This window comes from Aedes albopictus, chromosome 3, assembly GCF_035046485.1.
Source record: "Aedes albopictus strain Foshan chromosome 3, AalbF5, whole genome shotgun sequence".
Lineage (NCBI taxonomy): Eukaryota > Metazoa > Arthropoda > Insecta > Diptera > Culicidae > Aedes > Aedes albopictus.
In genome coordinates, this window is record NC_085138.1 from 316,448,243 (window position 1) to 316,473,911 (window position 25,669).

The 25,669-nt window shown below is 46.9% G+C and overlaps 2 protein-coding genes across 2 annotated transcripts in view; both read left to right on the forward strand.

The window, feature by feature from the left end:
• Positions 1 to 25,669, forward strand: part of LOC109433256 (uncharacterized) — a 363,056-nt gene that overhangs the window by 296,906 nt on the left and 40,481 nt on the right. The gene's annotated exons all lie outside the window — the stretch shown is intronic.
• On the forward strand, positions 12,728 to 14,151 carry LOC134289458 (uncharacterized). Its single transcript, XM_062855300.1, has 2 exons — positions 12,728 to 13,048; positions 13,106 to 14,151. The coding sequence occupies exon 2, from the start codon at positions 13,330 to 13,332 to the stop codon at positions 14,149 to 14,151; it is 822 nt and encodes a 273-aa protein (XP_062711284.1). The 5' UTR covers positions 12,728 to 13,048; positions 13,106 to 13,329.

The window sequence follows — 25,669 nt, forward strand, 5'->3', positions numbered from 1 at the left end:
ATCCTCCAGGAATTTCCGAAGGAGATTCTCCAGGAATTTTCAAAGAAATTTCTTCTGCAATTTTCGAAGGAATTCCTCCTGAAATTTCCGAAGGAATTCCTTCAAAAATTTCCGAAGGAATTCCTTCAGGAATTTCCGAAGGAAATCTTCCAGCAACTTCCGAAGGAATTTCTCCTGGAATTTCCGAGGGAATTCCTGCAGTAATTTCCGGTGGAATTCCTCCAGGGATTTTCAAAGGAATTTCACCTGGAATTTTCAAAGGATTTCCTGCCTGAATTTCCGAAGGAATTCTTTCATGAATGTCCGAAGGAATTCCACCAGGAATTTTCGAAAGAATTTCTCCAAGAATTCCTTCACGAATTTCCAAAGGAATTCCTCCATAAATTTCAGAAGGAATTCCTCCAGGACTTTTGCGAAGGAATCGCTCAAGGATTTTCTGAAGGAAAACCTACATGAATTTCCGAAGGAATTCCTCCAGAAATTTCAGGAAGGAATTTCTCCAGGCATTTCCGAAGGAATTACTTCAGGAATTTCCGAAGAAATTCCCCCAGGAATTCCCGAAGAAAATCCTCCACGAATTCTCGTAGGAATTCCTCCAAGAATTTCCGAGGGAATTCCTCCAGGATTTTCCCAAAGAATTCCTCCATGAGTTTCCGGAGGAGTTTGTCCAGGACTTTCCGTAGGAATTCCTCCAGGAATTTTCAAAGGAATTTCTCCTGGAATTTTCAAAGGATTTTCTCCTGAATTTCCGAAGGAATTCCTCTACGAATTTCCAAAGAAATCCCTCCCGGAATTTCCAAAGAAATTTCTTATGGATTTGTCTTGAAATACCTCCAAAAATTTCCGATTGAATTCCTCCAAAAATTTTTGACGGTTGTCCTCAAAAAATTTCCTTAGGGTTTTCTCACATAATCCCCAAACGTGTTTCTGAAGGATTGTTTGAAGAAGTTTCTAAGTTTTCGTAGGAGTTCAGCAATACATTTTTGAAGGAATTTCTTGAGGAATTTCCGAAGAAACTTCTCAAGGATCTTTCGTTGGAATTCCTTGAGGAATTTCGTAAAGATTTATAAAAAAACCGAAAAAAATCCTCAACGAACTTATCAAACTATTTCTCTCGAAATTTCCGAAGGTATTCCATAAGGAATTTCAGACATATGTCAAAAAAATTTCCACACGAACTCCTTTAACAATTTCCGAATTTTCCTTATCAAGGCATTTTTAAAGGAATCCTTCAATGAATTTCCGAATGAGTTCCTCTAGGATATAAAAAATCACAAAAAGCATTTCTTCAGGAATTTCCGAAATATTTTTTCAAGGAAGTTTTGAAAGATTTTTAAAGAAATTCCTTATGGAATTTCAGAAGGGATACCTCATGAGACTTTTAGTGGATTTTTTTCAATATTTTCGAAAGAATTGCTTCAGGAATTTGAGAAGGAATTCTCACAGAAATTTCCATGTGAATTCCTCCAAGAATTTTTGAAGGTATTCCTCAAGGAATTTTCGGAAGAATTCCTCACGAAAACTCCGGAGGAGTTTCTCAAGGAATATTCTAAATCTATTTCAAAGAAATTCATCAAGGAATTCCCGAAGAATCTTCTAAAGGAAATCGTAGAAGTACTCTCGAAGGAATGTCTTATGGAATTTCTCAAGGAGCTTTAGAAATGAAGGAATTCCTCAAGAAATTTCTGAAGAATTTGTCAAGGAATTTTCGGTGGAATTTGTCAAGGATTTTCGAAATAAATTCCTGAAATTATTGTTTAATTGATTCCTTTAGAAATTTCCGAATGCATTCCTCTAATAACTTTCAAAGATATTCCACCAGGAATTTCCAAAGGAATTCCTTTAGAAATTTTCAAAGATTTTTTTCCGGTAATTCCGAAGGAATTCAATGGATTTTTCGAAGAAATTTCTCCAAAAATTTCTTAGGGAATTCCTCAAGGAAAGGAACCTTAGGGGGCATCCACAAAGTACGTCACGCTCAGAGGGAGGAGGGGGGATTCTGAAAAGTGTGACAAGCAATGTGTTAAGTATAGGAAAACCCCGTACAAAGGGGGAGGGGGGGTTAAAAATTCCTATTTTTAGCGTGACGTACTAAATGGATGCCCCCTTAGTTTGATGAGAAATTCTTAAAGTATTTTCTGGAGCTTCTCAAACGGGGAAATTCTCGAAAGAATGCATGGTGAAATTCGTAATAAAACTTCTGGAGGAATTATTGAAGAAATTTCTGAAGGTATTCCCAACGGAATTACTGCAAGTTTTCCGAAGGTAATTTCTGCTGGAATATCTACATTAAAATAACCTGGAAAAATATTAAAGAAATTTCTGGAGAAACTGCTGGATAAATTCAAATTCATGATGGCATTTGTTAAGAAATTCCTGAAGCAATATCTTGGAAATTCCTCAGGATTATAATCATATATGATTCTTCAAAGTGGTTTTCAGTGTAAGGGTGCTCGAATCCCCCCCCCCCCCTAGCCGAAAAGCTGGCTACGCCCTTGGTCCCGGAGCGAATCTCTGCAATGACTCATAAAAGAACCCCCGGCGAAATACTGGAGGGAAGTCTGAAAAGAATTTCTAGAAGAATGCCGGCAGGAATCTTTATGGAGCAGTCATTGATTGGCCTTCTGATACCTGAAATCTGTCTCCATCTTCAGCGGGAGCACCCGCATACTCTGCAAGATCAAAGTCGAAGCAGAGAACGTACGGAAATTCAGCAACACCATGTTGAGGGGCCTAGGTTCGATACTCGGTTGGCCTAGGAACTTTACGTAATGAAAATATTCTTGACTTTCTTGGACATAATAACTACCACGCGACGTAAAAATGCAAAAAAGAATTGTTTAAGAGATTTATTAATTCATATCTAAGGAGTGCAACCAACCCTGGTCGATAGTTAGTGCTCTTAAAATAAACAGCAAACCAGATCCGAACAGCAACGTCAAAGCAAGAATGCAACAGTTTTGTGGTGCACCATTGCCGCTCCGATGCAACAACAAACATGCCAATGCCACCAGAGTTTATGTGGCATGTTTTCTGCGGTACCACTAGCTCCTTCTGGTTGCCCTCGTCCCACACATAGCCTGTTCGGTACACCTCCCTCAATATTGGCAGCCAGCTGACATCCCGTTTCTCTGCCGGAATCGACAGTCAATTTTGTACGCGCGAGGAACTTCAACATCCACCATCAGAGAGTGGCAGAAAGAACAACACCGGCGACGACGTCGACGACTGTGTGGCTGGCTTGTGCAGCGCAGCAGCCGACAAGATGAAAGGAAGTTGGACTTCCTCGGAAAAGGATATTGAAAGCATTTCATTTCCGCCCGTCCCACATCGGATCAAGGAGGGGTGACGATGACGATGTTTTGCGGGTGGACGGACCGTGGTGGGTTGAATGACGATGTCGTGTTGCCTTTTGGCTTTGGAGCACTCTGGAACAAGCTGCAGATGGCATTTACACGTAACAGAAGGGGTAAATTGAGCGTGGATTGGATTGTCACTCAAGGATTTTGTTGGGCTAATCCGTTGGCAGTGACCTCTAATTGTGTTAAAAAATAATAAAACCCAAAAGCGGTTAAACGTCAAATTCGTTTGTAAAGCGAATGAATGAAAACTGTGTCTCATTAGGTCGTCTCTATTTTAGCAAAAAATCAATTTGTTAAAAGTTCATACACAACGATCGTTTTAGTTAACATAGCAATTCCATCTCGGAATTCCTCCAGGAATTCCTCATGGGATTTCCTCCAATAAGTGCTTCTGGGGATTCTTTCAAGAATTCCAGCTGTAGATTACACCACTAATCAGAGTACTCTTCTAGAAATCATTCTGGCGATTCCTTCAGGAATGTCATCTGTTGATTACCATAAAAATGCCAACTCCGATCCTTTCAACTGGGAACTCCTCCAGGATTTCCTTCTGAGACTTCTGTGCATTGGCGTAGCTAGGGGGGGGGGGGGGTTCCAGGGGTGCCTGGCACCCCCTAGTACAAATTTGGCACCCCCTAGAATTTTTCCTTGACAGTCACCTAAAATTTAAAACTTCACATAATAATCCCAATATTTATTAATGGCACATTTAAACAAAACTTAAGCACACCCGGAATTATTTTTATAACTATTGTACGTTTTGGCGTTTTGGATATTAGTAAGAACAATCAACATACTTCTCCATAGATTCCTCCAAAAATACTTGTATCTATTCATACAATCATAGGCGCCAACTTAGGGGGGGCAAGCATTGTTTTGCCCCCCTCCCCCAATATTTGACGATTTTTTGATTTTCCCATACAAAAAATCAGAAAAACCAGGCTTTGCCCCCCCCCCCAATAATATGGCCAAGTTGGCGCGTCTGCATACAATGATTTCTCTAGGCTCTCTTTATGGATTCCTCTCGATATTTCTTCAATAATCTTCCCTTAGGATACTCCAGGCAGTACTGATGGGGTTGTACATGCTAGAAATTTCCGCATAGATTGATCCAGCAAATTCTGCTAGGGTTTCTTTGGAAATTCTCACTATGATTCTTCTCGGAATTCTTCCAGGGCTTCCTCTAAAAAAATTTACTGGGATTTCTTCAAGAATTTGTGGTGGAATTGATTAGGCAGTCTTCCTGGGATCCTTTCAGAAGTTCCTCCGGTGATTCTTCCAGGAATTCTTGCAGAGATTTCATTCAGAGATTCTTCCAGAAAATTGTCATGAAATTCCTCTAGGCGCTTATATTGGCCTTCCTCCGGGAATTGTGGCTAGCATTTCTCAAGCAACTCCTGCTGCGATTCTTCAAGCAATATCTCTGTTCCTCTAAAAATTCTCACTGTGGTACCTTCTGGAATTCTACTAGGAAAGTTCTTCCGGAAATTCTCCCGGAAGATCTCCCTGAGATTTTTCTATAGAATCCCTTCATTGATTCTTCCATACATTTCTTCAAGGATATATCCAATTTTCTACAGAGGTTCTTCCATAAATTCCACAGGGGATTTCCCCAAGCATTTCTATTGACCTTCCTCCATGAATTTCAGCTGAAGTTCTTCAAGTAATTCCCATTAGGACTCCTTCAGAAATACTTCTTAGGGTTTCTCCTGGCATACTTACTTGCTGCAATACTTTCGGGAAACTTTCCTGAGATTCATTCAGAAATTCCTCCTGCGATTCCATCAGGGATTCTTCCAGTATACTTCTACCGATTCTTTCAAGAAGAACTGTAGGCATTCCTCCAGGCATTTGTTAGAGAAACTTCTCTTAAGATACCCCTGGCATTGCTGATTCTAGGATTTCTCTAGAAATTACTTCTATGATAGCTCCCGGAATTCTAAGAATTTCTCCAGATATTCCAGCTGGAACTGCTCAAGCAATTCATGCGGTTCTTCCAAATATTCTTCTTCCAGAAATTCTGAATGTGGTACTTCCGAAATTATGCTACGGATTCTCCTAGAGCTTTATCCTGGTTTTTTTTGCTAAAACCTTTCCAGGCAATCTTCCTGGAATTCTCACAGACATTTTTTTGGTCGCTCCACCAGGGATTTCTACAAGGACTCATCCAGGAATTCCTCCAGAGATTTTATCCAAAGATTTCTCCTGAAAATGCTCATGGAATTGCTGCAGAAACTCTTTTTGGCCTTCTTCCAAGAAACCTCAAACAACTCCTCCTATGATTCTGCCATCAATTCCTTCAGAAATTCTTCGTAGTAATTCCTATACGATTTTATCCTAGCATTATGACTGGAATTCTTCCTGAGATTCTTTCAGAAAATCCTCCTGCGATTCTTTCAGGGCCTTCTCTATGTATTCTTCCAGAATACCTCTACCGGTTCTTGCAGGGACTTCTCTAGATATTCCAAGGATTTCTTTTGAATTCCCCCGGCATATCTGATGGGGTTTCTCCAGCAATTCCTTCTAGGATTTTTACTGGGGTTTCTACAGTGATACATCCCAGAATCCTTCTAAGAATTTTATCCAAGATATTTTGTCCATGGATTCTCTCATAAATTTCCCATGGGATTCCTACAGGAACTCCTCTTGGCCTTCATCCAGGAATTTCAGCTGGATTTCTCAAGCTATTCCTGCTGTGGTTGTTCCAGCAATTCCTCCTAGGACTCCTCCAGACATTCTTACCGCAATACCTCCCGTAGAATTCTTCTACGGATTCTGCTAAGAATTTCTCCAGAGATTCCTTCAAAACTTGCTGGGATTATTCAAGACAATCTTCCTAGAAGTCTTGCAGAAGTACCTTCGGTGTGTCCTCCTGGAAATCCTAAAAAAATCTAGGATTTCTCCAAATATATCTTGTAGGACTTCTCCAAGAGCTCCACTTGACTTTCATCCAGGAACTCCTCCTAGGATTCCATAAGCGATTCGTGCTACTTCTAATGTTTCAGGAATGCCTCCTAGGTCTCCTCCAGAAATTCTTACTGTGATACCTGCAGGAATCCCTCTAGAGATTTCTTCTGAAATTCTTGCCGGGATTCTTCTAGCCAGTTTTCCTAGGATACTTCTAGAAATGCCTTTGATTTTTCCAGGGATTTCTCAAAAGACTCATCCAGGAATTCATGGATTACTCTAGAAATTAATCATGGTATTACACCTGGAACTCCTCTTGGCCTTCTTCAAGGAATTCTAGCTGAAGGAATCCCAATAGAAATCCCTAAACGTATTTCGCGAATAGTTGGAATTTCCAGAGAAATCCTAGGGGGTTACTAGATGAATCTCTAGTGAAATCCTATAGAAATGTACGGGAAAAACTAGGAATTAATTGGAAGGCACAGCATGTTGCTAATTGACAAAATGAGAGATGAATGTGTGGGATTCAAGAACACACGGCTCCGTATTTGCTAAACCTATGGCCATTTCTTTGAGGGTTTTTTTCGGCACGGTCGTTTTTTTTTTTTAATTTCTACGGTAGTTTCATTCAACCAAACAAATATTTTAGCTTTAAAGGAGAGGAACAAACCACTCTTAAGCAAACTTTAGTTTAAGAAACTGATATTCAGCTAGTTACGTTTCTTGGGAATGCAATCAACAATTTCTTTGGATTTTTTTCTAAATTTCAATGGCAATTCCTCCGTAATTGTCTAAGCAATTTCTTTTTCAGTTATTTTACAAATTTCTCAGGCAATTTTATCGTGATTACTTTTGTAATTAATTGCTTCCGAAAATTGCTGAACTGGAAAATCAGAAATTCTGGACTGGACTTGCTTAAAGAAAATCCTATGAAATTCACGAAAAATTTTCTGACAAATTCCCAAAGAAATTTCCGGAAAAAATTTATTAAAATTACCTTAGAGCTTTCAAAGTAGTTGTCAAAAGAATTCATATAAGAACCACCAGAAAATTTCCACAAACATTTACAAAAAAAATTCGAAGAGATTTCCGAAATTATCAAAGAAATTTCTGAAGAAAATTTTGAAAGAATTCCAAAAGTGATTGCAGTGACATAATTTTTAAAGAACCACCGGAGAATTTTTTTTTTCCAAAGAAATTCCCGAAGGAAATCTCTAAGAAAATTGCCGTATCAATTTCCAAAGGAAGAAGTTCCTAAAGTAATAATAGAAGTTTCCAGGATTTTCAAAGTATTCGCTTATAAAATTCCCAAATAAATGTTCAATGCAAGTAACATTGAAAATCCCGCAGGTGTTCCAAAATCATCTGCTGCAGCAATTCCTTACATAATTACTAAAGAAATCTAGAAGAAATTGTCTAAAGAATTTTTATTTAAAATATATAAGCGATTTATAAAAGAACTTCCGAAGGAGTTTTCGAAGGAATTGGTGAATAGCATAGATAATGCAAGTCCAAAAAATCTACGAAAATCCAAAAAAAAAGTAGAATGGCTTGCCGAAGACATTTCCAAAAAACCCAGATTAATCCACCTAGTGGTGGTAGTGCCTTTCTCGTCGAATATGTACTCATGATCTGTCAGTCGACGTTTGCCGATCCTGAGAATACTTATGCGCTTAATACGATTAATGTAAAATTTGACCTTATAAAAAAAAATGCAGAAAAGGGAAATTTTCCATTCAATATTAAATCGCAATGAGAAGAGCGAGGGCTCAACCAGCCGCACCCAAGTTGTGCACAGTAATTTTAGACGCAAAAGGAGATTGGGAAAATTTGATTCAGTGTTGATGCGACAAATTATAATTTTCCCATAATAAGTTGATCTATCCTACTTTATATTAACACCGCACAGAGGTCCAGTTTTGGGAAAAAATGACAGAAACTCAATTTTTGAACATGTATCTAATGGGTTACAGTGTATCGAGCACTCATCTATAATGTCATGATCATTGAATAGCTTTTCTGCAATCTGGCACTATAATACTGCATTTTATACTTAACGTTTTAATGTCACTACAGCCTACCTTTCCTCAGTATAAAAAGTAGTTGCATTATGATTCATAATTCAACTCATTTGGTTTGCATTATGAATCATAATGCAATTGTTTGGGCCACAATCTGTGTTTTCAAGTCAAGAGCTTGAAAAACTGTGACGGTTATAGCACGATGCTTGATTTAAGTTTTGCGCCTAGCTTGATGGAATACATGGGTGATTCCATTCAACCACCAGGAAGCATGATGAAACTGATGGAAATGATCTTATTACAATTATTATTTTTTCTCATTGTAAAAAATGTTGTATGCATCTCGTTGCAAAACTCGATTTTTACAGCACTCGTCATATTTACCCAACTCGGCAAGCCTCTTTGGATAAATGCACGACTCGTGCTGTAAAAATCATAATTTTGCAACTCGTTGCATAAATAATTATTGAAGAATTTGAAAATATTGATTTTGTATTTTGTTACGATACTGAGTAGCTGCTGATGGAAAAATATTGCATTTTTGATAATGAACATAAACGAGTACGAAGAGCTGCCAAAACATTAGCACCATGGTGATTTGTACATAGTCAAATTGTATGAAAAACAGTTATTTTGTTCGGACTTCGTTCAAAGAAATCGAAAAATAATGAAAGTCAAACAAAATAGTTTGTTCAATGTGAGAAAATATCGCTCGCAATACAAAACTATTGAATATATAAATGCTTGCGCACAACCTATTAGTGTCTAGTCACTATAAAGTAATATCACAGACAAATAAACGTGAAAGTTTGACCACATCCACTGTAAACGATCAATGATCCATTTCAATACATCCGCTATACCTTAGATATAACTCCAACAAGCATTCTCAAAACACGAAAGCAATATATCCTTATCGTCTACCTAGAAACGATTTTGTACAGTACCAAATACTATCCACTTTTTGATAATCACTTTAATAAATGTTAGTCTTTTGAGCGAATGTCACCCCGACTGGCGGTACCCAACATTTACCAGGTTATCGAAAAAGCCACGATTTGATTTATCGCTCAGGTTGGTTTTGTTCACTTTCATAATTCCACTATTTGATGTGCCGCATGGGTTTGGTTCAATTTTACGTTTGACCACTCTGGCGGACACCTGGAACCGATTCCATGACACTACTGGTTGTCTCAGATATTGCCTATGGCTATTTTTTTGTCAACTGTTCATCAGGCTGCCTAAAAAGCCACGAATTGATGTGTTGCATGGGGAGTATCCATTAAGTATGTCATTCTGAAATTGGGAATTTTGGACCCCCTTCGTACGGGTTTTTCCTATAATTAATACATTGCTTGTCACCATTTAAAATCCCCTCCCCCTACCCCCTAGAATTGTGACGTACTTAATGGATGGCCCCATGCATGATTTTGGTTCACTTCTATATTTTACCATTTCCGGCGAGGCACTTGTTACCTGTTCTTCAACACTACTGGTTCTCCCAAATATGCCAAATATGACAAACTGTTAATTCGGCACCAACATTTCAAAAGGGCGTAACTGCTTTTGCAACCAATGCCTTTTCACAGAGCTGTGGGTCGTATTTCATTCATCTCACGCAATTCACATCCATTAATCTAAAGAGGAGGATTTTATCTTTCTATTTGTGCTAGTGGATTGCTCAAGAGGGATGGGATACGCTCCACAGCTTTGTGAGAAGGCATTGGTTGTAAATGCAGTTACGCCCTTTTGAAATGTTGGTGCCGAATTAGGTTATTGAAAAAACCGCGAATTTGGTGTGTCGCATGCATAGGTTCCGGTCACTTTAAGACGAGACACCCAAAATCGGTTCCTGGGCAGGACCTGTTGTCCCAAATTTGGTCTGAGACAATGTTCTTGCTAACCGTTCATCATTCAAATGATGCCGTTTGATGTATTGCATCCATGCGTTTGATTCACTCTTATATTTGGCCACTTCCGGTGGGACATCCGGACCGGTTCCGGAACATTACCGGTTCAGCTATGGTCAAATACTAGTTTCTTGCTAACCTTTCGTTATGTTATCAAAAAAGCCGCACTCTGATTGGCTCACTTTTATGTTTGGCCACTTCCGTCAGGACATCCGGAAACAGTTCCGGATTACTACCGGTTCAGATATGGTCTAAAACTGTTTTCCTGCTAACCGTTCATCAGGTTAACGAAAATGCCGCTTGCCGCTGTTTGATATGTCGCATGCATCAGTTTGATTCACTATAATATTTGGCCACTTCCGGCAGGACATCCGGAACCGGTTCCGGAACACTACCGGTTCAGATATTGTCTGATACTATTTTCCTGCTAATCGTTCATCAGGTTACCGAAAATGCCGCTGTTTGATGTGTCGCATGAATGGGTTGTGTTCACTTCTATATTTGGCCACTTCCGGCGGGACTTCCGGAACCGGTTCTGATACACTACTGGTTCAGATATGATTTTAGACTATTTTTCTGCTTACCGTTCATCAGATAATCGAAAACGCCGTGGTTTGATGGGTCGCATGCATGGGTTTGTTGCATTTTCATGTCTGGCCCCTTCCAGGGGTACCGGTCCGGAACACCTAAAGGGCCATAACTCCGGAATGGCTGGACCGATCCAAACCATTTTCAATAGGAAACAATGGGACCAGGTTCCGCGTCGAATGAACCGTCGGTCATTAAAATCGGTTGAGGTTTACTGCCAAAAAGTGATGTGAGTTTTTTTGTCCACACACATACACACATACACACACACACACACATACACACATACATACACATAGACATCAGCTCAATTCGTCGAGCTGAGTCGATTGGTATATATGACTCGACCCTTCCAGCCTTCTATCGAAAAGTCATTTTTGGAGTGAACATATAGCCTTTCCAGTACACTTAGTGTACGAGAAAGGCAAAAAGAGAGTGTTAAGTCACTACAAAGGTTCGGATTAAAAAAACTGTTTTTTTGTAATACAGCGCGTTTAAATTTTCGGGCTAATTTGTCCCGCGACTCAGTATATCATTGTACTGAGAAATCCTGAGAAAAATACTGAGGGTGGATCGGTATTTCTTTTTACAAAAAAAAAAGAAAAAAACAACCTGTAAGCCTCTGAAACTGGCACCCCCAGGCACCCCCTAGGAAAAAATCCTAGATACGCCAATGCTTCTGTGGATTACTCCAGACGCCTAGAGGTCCTTTAGGAATTCCTGCATAAGTTTAAGCTGAGTTCCAGGAATACGATCAAGGTTTTCCTTCAAGAACTCCTGAAGAATTCCTGTGGCTATATGGCTATTTTTTTACGCGAGATTATAACTTCAAGTCGTCTTAAGTTTTGATACGCTAGAAAGTGTGGGTTTTGTCGTAAAAAAAATCAAGCAAAGATGTAAGCTTCGTCCCAGTTAAGATTTAACCCTAGAAACAAGCAGATTGTTTATCCATATCTTAAAAATAAAACGTATGCAAAAAAAACCCGGATTGATTCACCTAGTGGTGATAGTGCCTTTCTCGTCGAATATGTAGTCATGACGTTTCCGTTGACGTGAGCTGATATGTTCCTGCTTGACAAAAACATGCAAGCAACTGAAATTTTTCATACTGAATCCCATTCAACTTTCAACCACATTAAAGTGCGTGAGGGAGCAACCAGTCGCACAAAAATTTTACGCAGTCATTTTAGACGCGAAAGAGAATTGAAAAAGTTTGTTCGGAGTTATTACGATTAAGTTATAATTTTCCCATACAACGTCGACCCATCCTTCTGCATTATTACACCTCAGGAATCTGAAATGGTGTGATTGGATGAGATCGTCTTAGTTTTGTCAAGATATCTATCGCTTGCTTGAATTTTTCTCACTTTTGAATTCCGATGAAGCACCCAACGCTAGTTTTGGAATACTACCGGTAGTTTCTTATGTGGTCTGAGACTATTTTCTTGCTTACCGTTCATCATGTTATCGGAAAATCCGTGATTTGACGTGTCGCATGCATGGGTTTGGTTCGCTTTTATATTTGGCCACTTCCAGCGGAACACTCGGAACCGGTTTCGGAACACCATCAGTTGTCCCAATTATGGTCTGAAACTATTTTCTTGCTAACCGTTCATCAGGTTACCTAAGGAGCCGCGATTTGATGTGTCGCATGCATGTGTTTGGTTCACTTAAATATTTGGCGGTGGAGCAGGCCTGGTTTGATGGTTAGAACACAAGACTATCATGCCAAGGGCCTGGGATCGAATCCCACTCCCGACATATTCACAAAACGTAGGTTCTTCCTTCGGAAGGAAAGGGTCCCGAGATGAACTAGCTTCGAGTTAAAAATCTCGTTAATAAAGACAAAACAATAGTATTTGGACACTTCCGGAGGGAACCTGGAACCGGTTCCGGAACACCACCGATTGTCTCAAATATGGTCTAAAACAACTGTTAGGACAACCCAACATCGAGCAACCGTCCGCACGGCGCAGATGAAGGTGACAGCTGGGCAGCGGTATGGTGTGCGTGATAGGTAGGCGAATTGAGGTCGTCGAATTCCGACAGGCAGAAAATGTAAACACAGAGAGAGAGAGTAGTAGATGATTTGTACATTTAGTAGGATTGTGGCCATTGCAAATTTGGTGAAATAGAAAAGTGAATTCTAGTGCAAAGTTTTAGTTTGCTATTTGTTAAAGATTTTGTTTGAGTGAAAGCGGACGATATTGAGAACGAGCTGGAGATCCGGGAAGCTAGATAGGGTATTTCGGATACAGCTGTAAGTAAGATTGCAAATGAGATATTATCAAACATTTATTATTGTCACGAATTGTAGATCATCAAGCGAGTCCCGAGCAGTCGAAGATAACCTGAAAGGGGTAAAAAGGGATTAAAGAAACTATAAAATGTAAGTTGATAAAAGTAGTTTTAAGAATGTTTGAAGATTGCTAATATGAATAAATTTAGTTTCAAGCTGCTGTACAATAAACACTGCTGTGGAAATTACGTTTCGCAAATTACTCCGAAACTTTTGACGCGAACATTCTTGAAAATTTTATAATGTCGCGATCAATTCAAGACCCGGAAAAGACGGGATTTAACTGCGCGGGATGTCGTCGTCCGGATGATGACGAAAGTGAGATGGTGTTTTGTGATCATTGCCAGCGGTGGTACCATTTCGGGTGCGCCGGTGTTTCGGCTGAAGTGAGGGATGTTTCGTGGTCCTGTGAAGAGTGTCTGCGGCGTTCGGCGGACAAAGAGGGGCCTCCCGGCCTGGAAGAGGAGTGCGAGAAACTCGAGAAGGAGATGGAGAAGGAGAGACAGGCCATGGAACTGCAAACGATCCTACACAGGAAGCGGCTGGAACACCAAAAGAAGCTGTTTCTGCTGCGGCAGGAAGCGGAAAGAGAAAGGCGCGAAATGGAGTTGGCGTACGAGAAGGAGCAAATGGAGCTACAAGCGGCCGAAGAAGAAGCGCACCGGAAGAAGCGCGACGAAGTGCTGAAGCAGGTGCAGAAAAGGCTGGAGAAAGTGAAGCTCGATTCGGCGAGGGAAGAGGTAGCGGAACTGGAGGAAGATGGAGCATCCGGAGGCGAAAAAGGAGGAGCCAAGGAAGGTAGGAAGTCCAAGCAAGCGAAGCCGGGGATGAAACAGCCGGAAGAAGAGGAGCCTGAGAAGCGAAAGTCGGGCAAATCGGACCGGAAACTAGCTAAACCGGCCAAAGCAGACCGCGAGGATTACCGTGGAGCCTTCAGCAAGTTCTCCACACCGAAGGCATCTGGAATTGCACCACCCGTCCTGCAGGACATAACCTCGCTCCCAGCGGTGAGCCACAAGAAAACTCCGCTCGGCCATCCGGAGCCAAGTCAGCGAACCAAGTGAAGAGGAGTCCGAAGAATCGGATTCAGAGTCGGAAGAAGAGAGTTCGTCGCAGGAAGAAGACTTCGGAATGCAATCCGAGGTAATGGTGCGTGGTCCAACGAAGGCCCAACTCTCCGCTCGGCAGTTTCTGTCAAAGAAGCTTCCGACATTCACGGGGCGGCTCGAGGAATGGCCGATGTTTATCAGCGCCTACGAGACGTCCACAACGGCGTGCGGGTTTTCGAACGTCGAGAATCTGGCGCGACTTCAAGAGTGTTTGAAGGGTCAAGCACTAGAAGCGGTAAGAAGCAGGCTCCTACTTCCGAGTGCAGTACCGCAAATCATCAAAACCTTGCGGATGCTGTACGGCAGGCCTGAGCAGTTGCTGAACATGCTGCTGTCGAACGTGCGGAAGGCACCGTCTCCAAGAGCGGACAAGTTGGCGTCGTTCATCCAGTTCGGTGTCGTCGTGCAGCAGTTAACCGATCATTTGGAGGCGACAGGTCTGACAGCGCATCTCATCAACCCGATGCTCATCCAGGAGTTGACGGAGAAGTTGCCGGCCAGTACGCAGCTGGAATGGGTGCGGTATCGGAGGAAGGCCCAACTCGTGACGCTCCGGACATTATCCAACTTTCTCTCGAGGATTGTCAAGGATGCTAGCGAGATCACTCCGTATTGCGAGTCGGCGTCCGTCGCATCGGACCAAGCGTTCCGGAAGAAGAACGGAAGGAAGGAGAAGGAAGGTTTCCTGCACACGCACAGTGTCGAAGCCAGTGCAGCCAATCAAGTCCCGAGTCGGGAGAAGAAGCCGTGCAGGATCTGCGGTCGCTACGATCATCGGATCCGGAACTGTGAGAGCTTCAAAAGGCTGCGAATGCCTGAAAGATGGGAGGCGGTCCGGAAGTGGAAGCTGTGTTACCTGTGCCTCAACGAACACGGAAGCGCCCGATGCAAGCTCAACCTGCGATGCAACGTGAACCAGTGCACCGAGCGACATAATCCGCTGCTTCACATCGACCAATCCGTTGGCGCGAACTGCAACGTGCATCTCCATCGACAGTCGGTGATTTTCCGGATGATACCGATCACGTTGTACAACGGGAAGAATGCTATCGATACCATCGCTTTCCTTGACGAGGGGTCGTCGTATACGCTACTGGAGAAGTCGCTGGCGATTGCGTTACAAGTCCAAGGAGTGACGCAGCCGCTTAGAGTGACATGGACAGCGGGAGTATCCAGAGTGGAGAAACATTCCCAGAAGGTGGAGCTATTCATCTCGGCCAGAGGAGCGACGCAGCGTTTCCGCATCAAGGCAGCTCATACGGTGGAGAGTTTGAAGTTGCCACAGCAAAACGTGGCTATGTCGGAGATCATCAGTGGGCATTCTCACCTGCGTGGACTTCCAGCGACCGAATTTCCGAGTGGAGCTCCACAAATCCTCATCGGTCTCAAGGATATCCATCTCTACGCCCCGCTGGAATCAAGGATTGGTAAGCCTGACGAACCGATCGCCGTCCGATCGAAGCTAGGCTGGACGATCTACGGGCCGACGTGTGCAAGCCGGAACGAGCCCGGCATTGTTGGTCACCATGATTGCGAAACGGTGACGAATCAAGAGTTGCACGACATGTTGCGAAGCCACTACACCCTGGAAGAGTCGGTGATTTCCGTAGCGCTACTGCCGGAATCCGAAGAAGACAAGCGAGCGAAGGCGATCCTCAACAGTACGACCGTACGAGTTGGCGACCGTTTTGAGACGGGGCTATTGTGGAAGGAGGACAAGGTGCGGTTTCCCGACAGCTATTCGATGGCGGCGAAACGATTCCGCTGTCTGGAGAGGCGGCTAGCGAAAGACGACCAGCTGCGCAAGAAGGTGAGCGAGCTGATCAACGATTATGCAGCGAAAGGCTACATTCACGTAGCGACAGAGGCCGAACTGAGGCGGTTCGAGCCGAACGAAGTGTGGTACCTGCCGATCAGCGTGGTGGTGCATCCAAAGAAGCCGGGAAAAGTGCGTCTGGTGTGGGACGCAGCAGCGGCGGTCAACGGAGTATCGCTGAACTCACAACTGCTGAAGGGACCGGACATGTTAACTCCACTCCCCAACGTCCTAGCGAAATTCCGTGAGCGAGTAGTAGGCTTCGGCGGCGACATCAAGGAAATGTACCTCCAAGTTCGAGTGCGAGACGCAGACAAGAGAGCGCGGTTTGTATTCCGTGGAAGTGAGTCAGAGAAGATGGAGGTCTACATCATAGACGTGACGATGTTCGGCGCGACAAGCTCTCCGTGTACGGCGCAATACATCAAGAACCGGAACGCAGAAGAGTATGCCGGACAGTTTCCGGAAGCGGCCGAAGCGATTGTGGAAAACCATTACGTGGACGACTATTTCGATAGCACGGACACGGTCGAAGAAGCGGTGAAGCGGGCCCAAGAGGTGAAGTTCGTCCATTCCAAAGGCGGATTCGAGATCCGGAACTGGGTGTCCAATTCGGGCGCATTTCTGGAAGGCATCGGCGAGCGTGCACCTGATCAAAGCGTTCAGTTTCTTCAGAACAAGGAGTCAAATCTAGAGCGAGTCCTGGGAATAGTGTGGAATCCAGTCAGCGACGAATTCACGTTCCTGGCCAAGTTCCGGGAAGATCTGGCGCCGTATTTCTCCGGCGAACGTCGACCGACAAAAAGAGTGGTGATGAGCAGCGTTATGAGCCTGTTCGATCCGCTAGGAATGCTGGCTACCTTCGTTATCCACGGGAAAATGATGATCCAAGATCTGTGGCGTAGTGGCAGCGACTGGGACCAACCAATCGACGACGAAAGCTGCGAAAAGTGGAATCGGTGGATTGCTCGGCTCCCGGAGATCGAGAACGTGAAAATTCCCCGTTTCTACTTCCAAGGTTCGAGATCAGTGGATTACAACACTGTACAGCTTCACGTGCTGGTAGACGCCAGCCAAGATGCGTATGGAGCAGCAGCATACTTCCGTGTGCTCACGGGAAACGGGCCACTTTGCGCGCTGGTGATGGCGAGGTCGAAGGTAGCTCCATTAAAGATGATGTCCATCCCGAGGCTGGAGCTGCAGGCGGCGGTGATCGGAGCAAGGTTGCTGCAAACCGTCGTGGAAGCGCACTCGCTGGAAATCAAGCAGCGGTTCATCTGGTCAGATTCCAGAACAGTCGTATCATGGATCCATTCGGAGCAGCGTAGGTACAAACCGTTCGTGGCTTTCCGGATCGGCGAGATTCTCAGCCTGACGAAGCACAGCGAGTGGCGGTGGATTTCCACGAAGAACAATATCGCCGACGATTTGACGAAGTGGAAGAGCGGCAGCAGTTTGGATTCGAACGGACCGTGGTTTCGAGGTCCGAGATTCCTTTATCAGCCGGAACAGCGATGGATGAAGCAGGAAGTGGTAGAGCCGAACACGCCAGAAGAGGTTCGGGCATGCCATCTGTTCCACGACCTTTCAGCAGAAGAGCCGATGGTCGACGTGTCCCGCATTTCCCGTTGGAAAGTGCTGGTCCGGACGGTAGCATGCGTGTACCGTTTCAAATCTAACTGCGACAGGAAGCGGAAAGGGCTGGCGATCGAGGCTGTTCCGGCACCACCAAGAGTGCGAAGCGCAGCGAAGAAGGCAATACCAGCGATAACAGTCCCACTGAAGCGAGAGGAGTATCAGCGAGCGGAAACGTACCTGTGGCGGTCGGCGCAGGCCGATGTCTACGGAGAAGAAATCAAGACGTTGGCGAAGAACCGTGAAGTTCCACGCGGCGAGTGGCAGCCGATAGAAAAGTGTAGCAGCCTGTACAACGATAGCCCGTTTTTGGACGCGGATGGTGTGCTCCGGATGGAAGGCAGAGCGGCTCAGGGTTCATTTCTCCCTTTTGAATTGCGGTTTCCGGTGATTCTTCCGAAGCGGCATCCCACCACTCGGAAGTTGCTTGAGTTCTATCACCAGCAGGCGGCTCACGCAAACGCGGAGACAGTGATCAACGATGTCCGGCAACGTTTCCGGATCCCGAATCTACGAGCGGAGTTGAAGGCGGTGGCGAAGGCTTGCGTGTGGTGCAGAACAAAGAAGTGCGCGCCGAAGATTCCCAGGATGGCTCCCCTTCCGTTGGCGCGGATCACTCCTGGCTGGCGGCCGTTCAGCTTCACAGGGGTGGACTATTGCGGTCCGGTCACAGTTACTGTTGGGCGTAGGTCGGAAAAGCGATGGATCTGCCTCTTCACGTGCATGACGACGAGAGCGATTCATCTGGAAGTGGCCCACAGTTTGACGGCGCAGGCGTGTTTGATGGCGATCCGGCGTTTTGTGTGTCGGCGGGGCAAACCGGTGGAATTCTACTCCGACAACGGAACGAATTTCCAGGGAGCGAGCAAAGAGATTATGTGGAAGATAGAGGGGGACTGTGAAGAAGCGATGACGGATGCGAGGACCAGGTGGAATTTTAATCCACCGAGCGCGCCCCACATGGGCGGAGTTTGGGAGCGGCTAGTTCGTTCCGTGAAAGCAGCACTGGCGGTGCTAAATGACGGAAGACGATTGACGGACGAAGTGCTGTTGACTACGTTGGCAGAAGCAGAGGATCTGGTGAATTCGCGTCCGTTGACGTACTCTGGACTTGGTCCGGAAGCAAGCGAAGCGTTGACACCGAACCACTTCGTGAAAGGTCCAGAGGTGGCGGTAGAGCGGGTTCGGAAGACAGACGAGGGTGAAGCGTTGCGGGACCTCTACAAGCGATCGCAGGCACTGGCAGACCGCCTGTGGAAGCGATGGGTAGCGGAGTACGTGCCAGCAATCAACCAGCGTACCAGGTGGCACGCAGAGGTACAACCGATCAGCCAGGGCGACCTGGTGTATATAGCGGACGAAGGAGCGAGGAAGAGTTGGACGCGAGGCGTGGTCAGCAAGGTGTACCCAGGCCCTGATGGACGAGTACGGCAAGCACTGGTCAAGACGGCGAAAGGGGAGTTCAGGCGTCCGGTGGCGAAGTTGGCTGTGCTGGAAATTCAAGCGCGTAACTCTGGCGGCGATGGAAGATCCCCCCCGGAATTACGGGGAGGGGGTATGTTAGGACAACCCAACATCGAGCAACCGTCCGCACGGCGCAGATGAAGGTGACAGCTGGGCAGCGGTATGGTGTGCGTGATAGGTAGGCGAATTGAGGTCGTCGAATTCCGACAGGCAGAAAATGTAAACACAGAGAGAGAGAGTAGTAGATGATTTGTACATTTAGTAGGATTGTGGCCATTGCAAATTTGGTGAAATAGAAAAGTGAATTCTAGTGCAAAGTTTTAGTTTGCTATTTGTTAAAGATTTTGTTTGAGTGAAAGCGGACGATATTGAGAACGAGCTGGAGATCCGGGAAGCTAGATAGGGTATTTCGGATACAGCTGTAAGTAAGATTGCAAATGAGATATTATCAAACATTTATTATTGTCACGAATTGTAGATCATCAAGCGAGTCCCGAGCAGTCGAAGATAACCTGAAAGGGGTAAAAAGGGATTAAAGAAACTATAAAATGTAAGTTGATAAAAGTAGTTTTAAGAATGTTTGAAGATTGCTAATATGAATAAATTTAGTTTCAAGCTGCTGTACAATAAACACTGCTGTGGAAATTACGTTTCGCAAATTACTCCGAAACTTTTGACGCGAACATTCTTGAAAATTTTATAATGTCGCGATCAATTCAAGACCCGGAAAAGACGGGATTTAACTGCGCGGGATGTCGTCGTCCGGATGATGACGAAAGTGAGATGGTGTTTTGTGATCATTGCCAGCGGTGGTACCATTTCGGGTGCGCCGGTGTTTCGGCTGAAGTGAGGGATGTTTCGTGGTCCTGTGAAGAGTGTCTGCGGCGTTCGGCGGACAAAGAGGGGCCTCCCGGCCTGGAAGAGGAGTGCGAGAAACTCGAGAAGGAGATGGAGAAGGAGAGACAGGCCATGGAACTGCAAACGATCCTACACAGGAAGCGGCTGGAACACCAAAAGAAGCTGTTTCTGCTGCGGCAGGAAGCGGAAAGAGAAAGGCGCGAAATGGAGTTGGCGTACGAGAAGGAGCAAATGGAGCTACAAGCGGCCGAAGAAGAAGCGCACCGGAAGAAGCGCGACGAAGTGCTGAAGCAGGTGCAGAAAAGGCTGGAGAAAGTGAAGCTCGATTCGGCGAGGGAAGAGGTAGCGGAACTGGAGGAAGATGGAGCATCCGGAGGCGAAAAAGGAGGAGCCAAGGAAGGTAGGAAGTCCAAGCAAGCGAAGCCGGGGATGAAACAGCCGGAAGAAGAGGAGCCTGAGAAGCGAAAGTCGGGCAAATCGGACCGGAAACTAGCTAAACCGGCCAAAGCAGACCGCGAGGATTACCGTGGAGCCTTCAGCAAGTTCTCCACACCGAAGGCATCAGGAATTGCACCACCCGTCCTGCAGGACATAACCTCGCTCCCAGCGGTGAGCCACAAGAAAACTCCGCTCGGCCATCCGGAGGTGCAGAAGAAGAAGAAGAGGCCACAGTTCGAAGAAGACGTCGCTCTACGCTCGTACCAAGTCAGCGAACCAAGTGAAGAGGAGTCCGAAGAATCGGATTCAGAGTCGGAAGAAGAGAGTTCGTCGCAGGAAGAAGACTTCGGAATGCAATCCGAGGTAATGGTGCGTGGTCCAACGAAGGCCCAACTCTCCGCTCGGCAGTTTCTGTCAAAGAAGCTTCCGACATTCACGGGGCGGCTCGAGGAATGGCCGATGTTTATCAGCGCCTACGAGACGTCCACAACGGCGTGCGGGTTTTCGAACGTCGAGAATCTGGCGCGACTTCAAGAGTGTTTGAAGGGTCAAGCACTAGAAGCGGTAAGAAGCAGGCTCCTACTTCCGAGTGCAGTACCGCAAATCATCAAAACCTTGCGGATGCTGTACGGCAGGCCTGAGCAGTTGCTGAACATGCTGCTGTCGAACGTGCGGAAGGCACCGTCTCCAAGAGCGGACAAGTTGGCGTCGTTCATCCAGTTCGGTGTCGTCGTGCAGCAGTTAACCGATCATTTGGAGGCGACAGGTCTGACAGCGCATCTCATCAACCCGATGCTCATCCAGGAGTTGACGGAGAAGTTGCCGGCCAGTACGCAGCTGGAATGGGTGCGGTATCGGAGGAAGGCCCAACTCGTGACGCTCCGGACATTATCCAACTTTCTCTCGAGGATTGTCAAGGATGCTAGCGAGATCACTCCGTATTGCGAGTCGGCGTCCGTCGCATCGGACCAAGCGTTCCGGAAGAAGAACGGAAGGAAGGAGAAGGAAGGTTTCCTGCACACGCACAGTGTCGAAGCCAGTGCAGCCAATCAAGTCCCGAGTCGGGAGAAGAAGCCGTGCAGGATCTGCGGTCGCTACGATCATCGGATCCGGAACTGTGAGAGCTTCAAAAGGCTGCGAATGCCTGAAAGATGGGAGGCGGTCCGGAAGTGGAAGCTGTGTTACCTGTGCCTCAACGAACACGGAAGCGCCCGATGCAAGCTCAACCTGCGATGCAACGTGAACCAGTGCACCGAGCGACATAATCCGCTGCTTCACATCGACCAATCCGTTGGCGCGAACTGCAACGTGCATCTCCATCGACAGTCGGTGATTTTCCGGATGATACCGATCACGTTGTACAACGGGAAGAATGCTATCGATACCATCGCTTTCCTTGACGAGGGGTCGTCGTATACGCTACTGGAGAAGTCGCTGGCGATTGCGTTACAAGTCCAAGGAGTGACGCAGCCGCTTAGAGTGACATGGACAGCGGGAGTATCCAGAGTGGAGAAACATTCCCAGAAGGTGGAGCTATTCATCTCGGCCAGAGGAGCGACGCAGCGTTTCCGCATCAAGGCAGCTCATACGGTGGAGAGTTTGAAGTTGCCACAGCAAAACGTGGCTATGTCGGAGATCATCAGTGGGCATTCTCACCTGCGTGGACTTCCAGCGACCGAATTTCCGAGTGGAGCTCCACAAATCCTCATCGGTCTCAAGGATATCCATCTCTACGCCCCGCTGGAATCAAGGATTGGTAAGCCTGACGAACCGATCGCCGTCCGATCGAAGCTAGGCTGGACGATCTACGGGCCGACGTGTGCAAGCCGGAACGAGCCCGGCATTGTTGGTCACCATGATTGCGAAACGGTGACGAATCAAGAGTTGCACGACATGTTGCGAAGCCACTACACCCTGGAAGAGTCGGTGATTTCCGTAGCGCTACTGCCGGAATCCGAAGAAGACAAGCGAGCGAAGGCGATCCTCAACAGTACGACCGTACGAGTTGGCGACCGTTTTGAGACGGGGCTATTGTGGAAGGAGGACAAGGTGCGGTTTCCCGACAGCTATTCGATGGCGGCGAAACGATTCCGCTGTCTGGAGAGGCGGCTAGCGAAAGACGACCAGCTGCGCAAGAAGGTGAGCGAGCTGATCAACGATTATGCAGCGAAAGGCTACATTCACGTAGCGACAGAGGCCGAACTGAGGCGGTTCGAGCCGAACGAAGTGTGGTACCTGCCGATCAGCGTGGTGGTGCATCCAAAGAAGCCGGGAAAAGTGCGTCTGGTGTGGGACGCAGCAGCGGCGGTCAACGGAGTATCGCTGAACTCACAACTGCTGAAGGGACCGGACATGTTAACTCCACTCCCCAACGTCCTAGCGAAATTCCGTGAGCGAGTAGTAGGCTTCGGCGGCGACATCAAGGAAATGTACCTCCAAGTTCGAGTGCGAGACGCAGACAAGAGAGCGCGGTTTGTATTCCGTGGAAGTGAGTCAGAGAAGATGGAGGTCTACATCATAGACGTGACGATGTTCGGCGCGACAAGCTCTCCGTGTACGGCGCAATACATCAAGAACCGGAACGCAGAAGAGTATGCCGGACAGTTTCCGGAAGCGGCCGAAGCGATTGTGGAAAACCATTACGTGGACGACTATTTCGATAGCACGGACACGGTCGAAGAAGCGGTGAAGCGGGCCCAAGAGGTGAAGTTCGTCCATTCCAAAGGCGGATTCGAGATCCGGAACTGGGTGTCCAATTCGGGCGCATTTCTGGAAGGCATCGGCGAGCGTGCACCTGATCAAAGCGTTCAGTTTCTTCAGAACAAGGAGTCAAATCTAGAGCGAGTCCTGGGAATAGTGTGGAATCCAGTCAGCGACGAATTCACGTTCCTGGCCAAGTTCCAGGAAGATCTGGCGCCGTATTTCTCCGGCGAACGTCGACCGACAAAAAGAGTGGTGATGAGCAGCGTTATGAGCCTGTTCGATCCGCTAGGAATGCTGGCTACCTTCGTTATCCACGGGAAAATGATGATCCAAGATCTGTGGCGTAGTGGCAGCGACTGGGACCAACCAATCGACGACGAAAGCTGCGAAAAGTGGAATCGGTGGATTGCTCGGCTCCCGGAGATCGAGAACGTGAAAATTCCCCGTTTCTACTTCCAAGGTTCGAGATCAGTGGATTACAACACTGTACAGCTTCACGTGCTGGTAGACGCCAGCCAAGATGCGTATGGAGCAGCAGCATACTTCCGTGTGCTCACGGGAAACGGGCCACTTTGCGCGCTGGTGATGGCGAGGTCGAAGGTAGCTCCATTAAAGATGATGTCCATCCCGAGGCTGGAGCTGCAGGCGGCGGTGATCGGAGCAAGGTTGCTGCAAACCGTCGTGGAAGCGCACTCGCTGGAAATCAAGCAGCGGTTCATCTGGTCAGATTCCAGAACAGTCGTATCATGGATCCATTCGGAGCAGCGTAGGTACAAACCGTTCGTGGCTTTCCGGATCGGCGAGATTCTCAGCCTGACGAAGCACAGCGAGTGGCGGTGGATTTCCACGAAGAACAATATCGCCGACGATTTGACGAAGTGGAAGAGCGGCAGCAGTTTGGATTCGAACGGACCGTGGTTTCGAGGTCCGAGATTCCTTTATCAGCCGGAACAGCGATGGATGAAGCAGGAAGTGGTAGAGCCGAACACGCCAGAAGAGGTTCGGGCATGCCATCTGTTCCACGACCTTTCAGCAGAAGAGCCGATGGTCGACGTGTCCCGCATTTCCCGTTGGAAAGTGCTGGTCCGGACGGTAGCATGCGTGTACCGTTTCAAATCTAACTGCGACAGGAAGCGGAAAGGGCTGGCGATCGAGGCTGTTCCGGCACCACCAAGAGTGCGAAGCGCAGCGAAGAAGGCAATACCAGCGATAACAGTCCCACTGAAGCGAGAGGAGTATCAGCGAGCGGAAACGTACCTGTGGCGGTCGGCGCAGGCCGATGTCTACGGAGAAGAAATCAAGACGTTGGCGAAGAACCGTGAAGTTCCACGCGGCGAGTGGCAGCCGATAGAAAAGTGTAGCAGCCTGTACAACGATAGCCCGTTTTTGGACGCGGATGGTGTGCTCCGGATGGAAGGCAGAGCGGCTCAGGGTTCATTTCTCCCTTTTGAATTGCGGTTTCCGGTGATTCTTCCGAAGCGGCATCCCACCACTCGGAAGTTGCTTGAGTTCTATCACCAGCAGGCGGCTCACGCAAACGCGGAGACAGTGATCAACGATGTCCGGCAACGTTTCCGGATCCCGAATCTACGAGCGGAGTTGAAGGCGGTGGCGAAGGCTTGCGTGTGGTGCAGAACAAAGAAGTGCGCGCCGAAGATTCCCAGGATGGCTCCCCTTCCGTTGGCGCGGATCACTCCTGGCTGGCGGCCGTTCAGCTTCACAGGGGTGGACTATTGCGGTCCGGTCACAGTTACTGTTGGGCGTAGGTCGGAAAAGCGATGGATCTGCCTCTTCACGTGCATGACGACGAGAGCGATTCATCTGGAAGTGGCCCACAGTTTGACGGCGCAGGCGTGTTTGATGGCGATCCGGCGTTTTGTGTGTCGGCGGGGCAAACCGGTGGAATTCTACTCCGACAACGGAACGAATTTCCAGGGAGCGAGCAAAGAGATTATGTGGAAGATAGAGGGGGACTGTGAAGAAGCGATGACGGATGCGAGGACCAGGTGGAATTTTAATCCACCGAGCGCGCCCCACATGGGCGGAGTTTGGGAGCGGCTAGTTCGTTCCGTGAAAGCAGCACTGGCGGTGCTAAATGACGGAAGACGATTGACGGACGAAGTGCTGTTGACTACGTTGGCAGAAGCAGAGGATCTGGTGAATTCGCGTCCGTTGACGTACTCTGGACTTGGTCCGGAAGCAAGCGAAGCGTTGACACCGAACCACTTCGTGAAAGGTCCAGAGGTGGCGGTAGAGCGGGTTCGGAAGACAGACGAGGGTGAAGCGTTGCGGGACCTCTACAAGCGATCGCAGGCACTGGCAGACCGCCTGTGGAAGCGATGGGTAGCGGAGTACGTGCCAGCAATCAACCAGCGTACCAGGTGGCACGCAGAGGTACAACCGATCAGCCAGGGCGACCTGGTGTATATAGCGGACGAAGGAGCGAGGAAGAGTTGGACGCGAGGCGTGGTCAGCAAGGTGTACCCAGGCCCTGATGGACGAGTACGGCAAGCACTGGTCAAGACGGCGAAAGGGGAGTTCAGGCGTCCGGTGGCGAAG

What these genes read in the sequence shown, in the direction of transcription:
- LOC134289458 (XM_062855300.1), top strand. Translation starts at nt 13,330, where the DNA reads ATGTCGCGATCAATTCAAGACCCGGAAAAGACGGGATTTAACTGCGCG.